The following is a 3,301-nucleotide window of genomic DNA, read 5'->3' on the forward strand; positions in this document are numbered from 1 at the left end:
AATCACACTCTGGGTACACAGAGAAAGGTAAATGAACAAACACTCTACTATCTCAAGCTCACTCTGTGTCACTTAGAGGGAGAGGGATGAAGATGAAGATGAGAGGGATGTCTACCCAAAACACACAGAAGCCAGTCAGAAAATGGTGAGGAAGTAAGTTATATGTGATTGCAACTGATGCCCAAACATTTTTCAGAGAAAATCAATCATTGGTGATGATGACATCCAGTCCAATGTGCATGCCAAGAGTGATAAGGGTCACCAATGCCTGGGTGGTACTCAGAAGAATGTGAGTGAGCATATTGACCTGTAGTCACCAGCTGATGTTCATGATGCACCACACAGTTTAGAGAAAGAGAAATGAGCTGGTAGATGAATCAATTGATGACCAGCAATCATGCATACTATGACCAGTGAATGACATGCTGGGAATGGAATGACAGGTTTGGTTTGGAAAGTTGTTCACTCCATGCATTCACATTCTTTTAGGAATCAATCAGCAATGGGTCATGCACTCCAAGACCACTTGCATCAGTGCAGGAGCAAGCCAATGAAGCAGAGGTGCCAGTGGCCTCTGGATGTCATGTATGCATGCCTTCAAAACTTCACATTCTGTTTTCATGCTCTCATACTCACACAGGATGGGTCACAGAAGAAGAAAAGCAACAATGTGTCCCTTGGACTACAAGTGAGTTCTAGATGTACTTATCATGTATGCCATCCAGTGTTCTCATGTAATTCATGCAGGACTTGACTGATGAGGAGGACAATGCAGAAACACAGTCATCCATGATCATGCAAGATGACTTCCCACCACAATGTCCAGGCATATATTGCAAGGACAAGGTCCCATCCAGAATGTCTCAAGATCTTTTTGCAATATTACAAAGATACATTTCCATGACATGAGAACATCATGGGCATAACTTTGAGACAGTCCAGTTAGGAGCTCAGATCTGCACCATGATCAAAAGGGAGTATAGGAAATACACACAACTCAAGATTGCAGTGAAAAAAGGTTGGCCCATTAGCATGATTGACTTCCAGCAGATTCCAGGGCATATCATCAAGTGGCAAGACCAGCTAGATCCAATTGTTTGTAACAGGAGCCTCCACAAGCAGCAGCATGTCTGGAAGTGTTTCGAGGCCAACTTGGTTGAAGATGGGTGGATGTTGAAAATACTAGCTCACATGTGGAACTCAGCACTATGTTCCAGATCAGCAATTCTAGACCACTCATGTGCTGGATAGTATGTCCCTAACATGCAACTCACTTCTTCAACTGTGTGGAAATTGATGTAAACACTGAGCAGTTATGGCAACAAGGGAGCCACAATCATTGAGCACACCCTCATTGCCCTGTTCCCAGCACCAGCAGAGTTGACTGCAGCAATATGGCCTCTACTGCTCACACAATTCATGATATACTTTATGGTGCCCTATGTAGCAACCTTGCTGATCACAGATGACTACAGCCCCACAACAGTTGTCAAGGTGCACAAGATTATGGTTGCAAGTAGCAATGTGGGTTCCCTCATCCACCCTGCAAATGATGACAATGCAGAGTTGGAGGAGATATTTCACAGAAACATCATTGCCTTTTGACTAAAGTGACTGGAGCTCCTGACATGTGAAGTGACAAGTGATACTCAGGATGCCACTCAGGCTCTGCTGGAACTCCAAGGGCAAATGCAGAAGGCATCTCCTACTCCATCATCCTGTGTAGGCTGTGCTTTGACTGACACTGTTCACCTTAGCCACAAGCTTTCCTCAGAGTTAAATTACTTGTGGCAGATGATGATTCCAATCAAGCTGCCAACAAGTTACATTCAGAGCAGGCAAAGGTTAACGTTCACTACACACTTTATCCCACTAACATAGTGCCCTACTGAGACTACTAACCTTACAGACCACAATAGTCATGCCAAGCAGCAAGTCCCAATCAACAGTGCTGCCAGTGGCCACTGCATGTGTACTACCTTTGATGCTTCCAATGTGTTATACTGATATAGATATCACCACTTACACAGGTCCAGCAGCACACCCCAAATGCAAGCATAGGTCAAACTGCCAGACTCATGACATCAGTGAGTATAAGACAATTCAGTTGTCATACCCCCATCACTGTCCATTCTGCACTTGTGACTCATCTGTGGTTGAATGTACAGGAACATGCTAAGGCAAATCGCACTACTTGATCAAAGACTCAGTGAGGCCAATTGTGACAGAACATTTGTAACTGGGCTGTGCCTTGTCAATCCACTCTCATTTCCTTTTAGCTAACTTATTTGAACACTTTCAAGACCATTTACACACTTTCATCAGAACTCACTGCCACCTTGCACTACTTGGACTTCTACACACCCAGCTATGTGTATTGTTGATTCCCCAGCCACACTGTTTATGCACTTTCATCACAACTCAATGCCACCTTGCACCTCTTGGACTTCTATGCACTCAGCTATGTGTATTGTTGATTCCCCAGCCACACTGTTTACACACTTTCATCAGAACTCACTGCTGCCTCATGCTGCTTGGACTTCTACACACCCAGTAATGTGTATTGTTGATTCCCCAGCAGCTCTTAATGTCAATGTGCTGTCTAATCAATGTTAATTTTGCAAGTGAAATGGTACTTTTGTGACTGATGATAAGTGTGCTCTTGACTGAAAATCAGTGCCTTCTTCAATGGAAATTTCCAGAAAATAAGTGCCTAACATGACTGGAAATCAGTACCATTTGACACTGAAAAAACACATCAATGACACTGATGCACAGCACTAGTTATTAGTAGCAAAAATGAAATATCAGTGCCATGATTTGGCACTGATTTTCATCACATGGAACTGATATCCAGTGCTTTTGGGACTATTATACAGTACATATGGCACTTGTTTTCAGTGCATTTACTTCCCTCGGTGTCTTCGGTGGCCTTCGGTGGCCACTCTTTAATTCCTTCATCCTGTAGGATCAAGAGATCCCATGGACTCGCTATAGCTTCCGAGGACACCTGCAGTCCCTGCGCCCTACAGCTGGTGTCAACACAGGGGTAGTTATTTTTCCAGTGCTACGTGAAGATATTATTAAACAACTCGAACTGAATAGACTTGAGACCTCATAATTCCGGCCGATTCAACAAAGTCGACCATTGTCTGTGCTCAAAATCAATTCCAAAATTGACGTGAGAGTCACCCTCGAAATCGAGAGGTTTGATCCCCCAGCTACTAATTTCTAATAGCACGTGTCGCAACTGTGTAAGGTTTTTCCCATGTTCAACGGGCAACCATCGGCACAGTAGTTA

General features: G+C 43.8%; 1 protein-coding gene across 1 annotated transcript; it reads left to right on the top strand.

Annotated features, from left to right (window-relative positions):
• Positions 1-264: 264 nt before the first annotated feature.
• F5J12DRAFT_930108 (uncharacterized protein) lies at positions 265-2,307 on the top strand (the record flags this gene model as incomplete). The annotated part of the gene is made up of 10 exons (XM_051749531.1): positions 265-289; positions 444-457; positions 490-585; positions 641-688; positions 748-820; positions 938-1,250; positions 1,314-1,524; positions 1,758-1,844; positions 2,031-2,087; positions 2,169-2,307. 10 exons carry the CDS (start codon positions 265-267, stop codon positions 2,196-2,198), a joined length of 954 nt encoding a protein of 317 aa, XP_051594755.1. The 3' UTR covers positions 2,199-2,307.
• Positions 2,308-3,301: the final 994 nt, after the last annotated feature.

The sequence above is a fragment of the Pisolithus orientalis genome (genome assembly GCF_024613125.1).
Source record: "Pisolithus orientalis strain OTSU chromosome Unknown F5J12scaffold_76, whole genome shotgun sequence".
Classification (NCBI taxonomy): Eukaryota; Fungi; Basidiomycota; class Agaricomycetes; order Boletales; family Pisolithaceae; genus Pisolithus; species Pisolithus orientalis.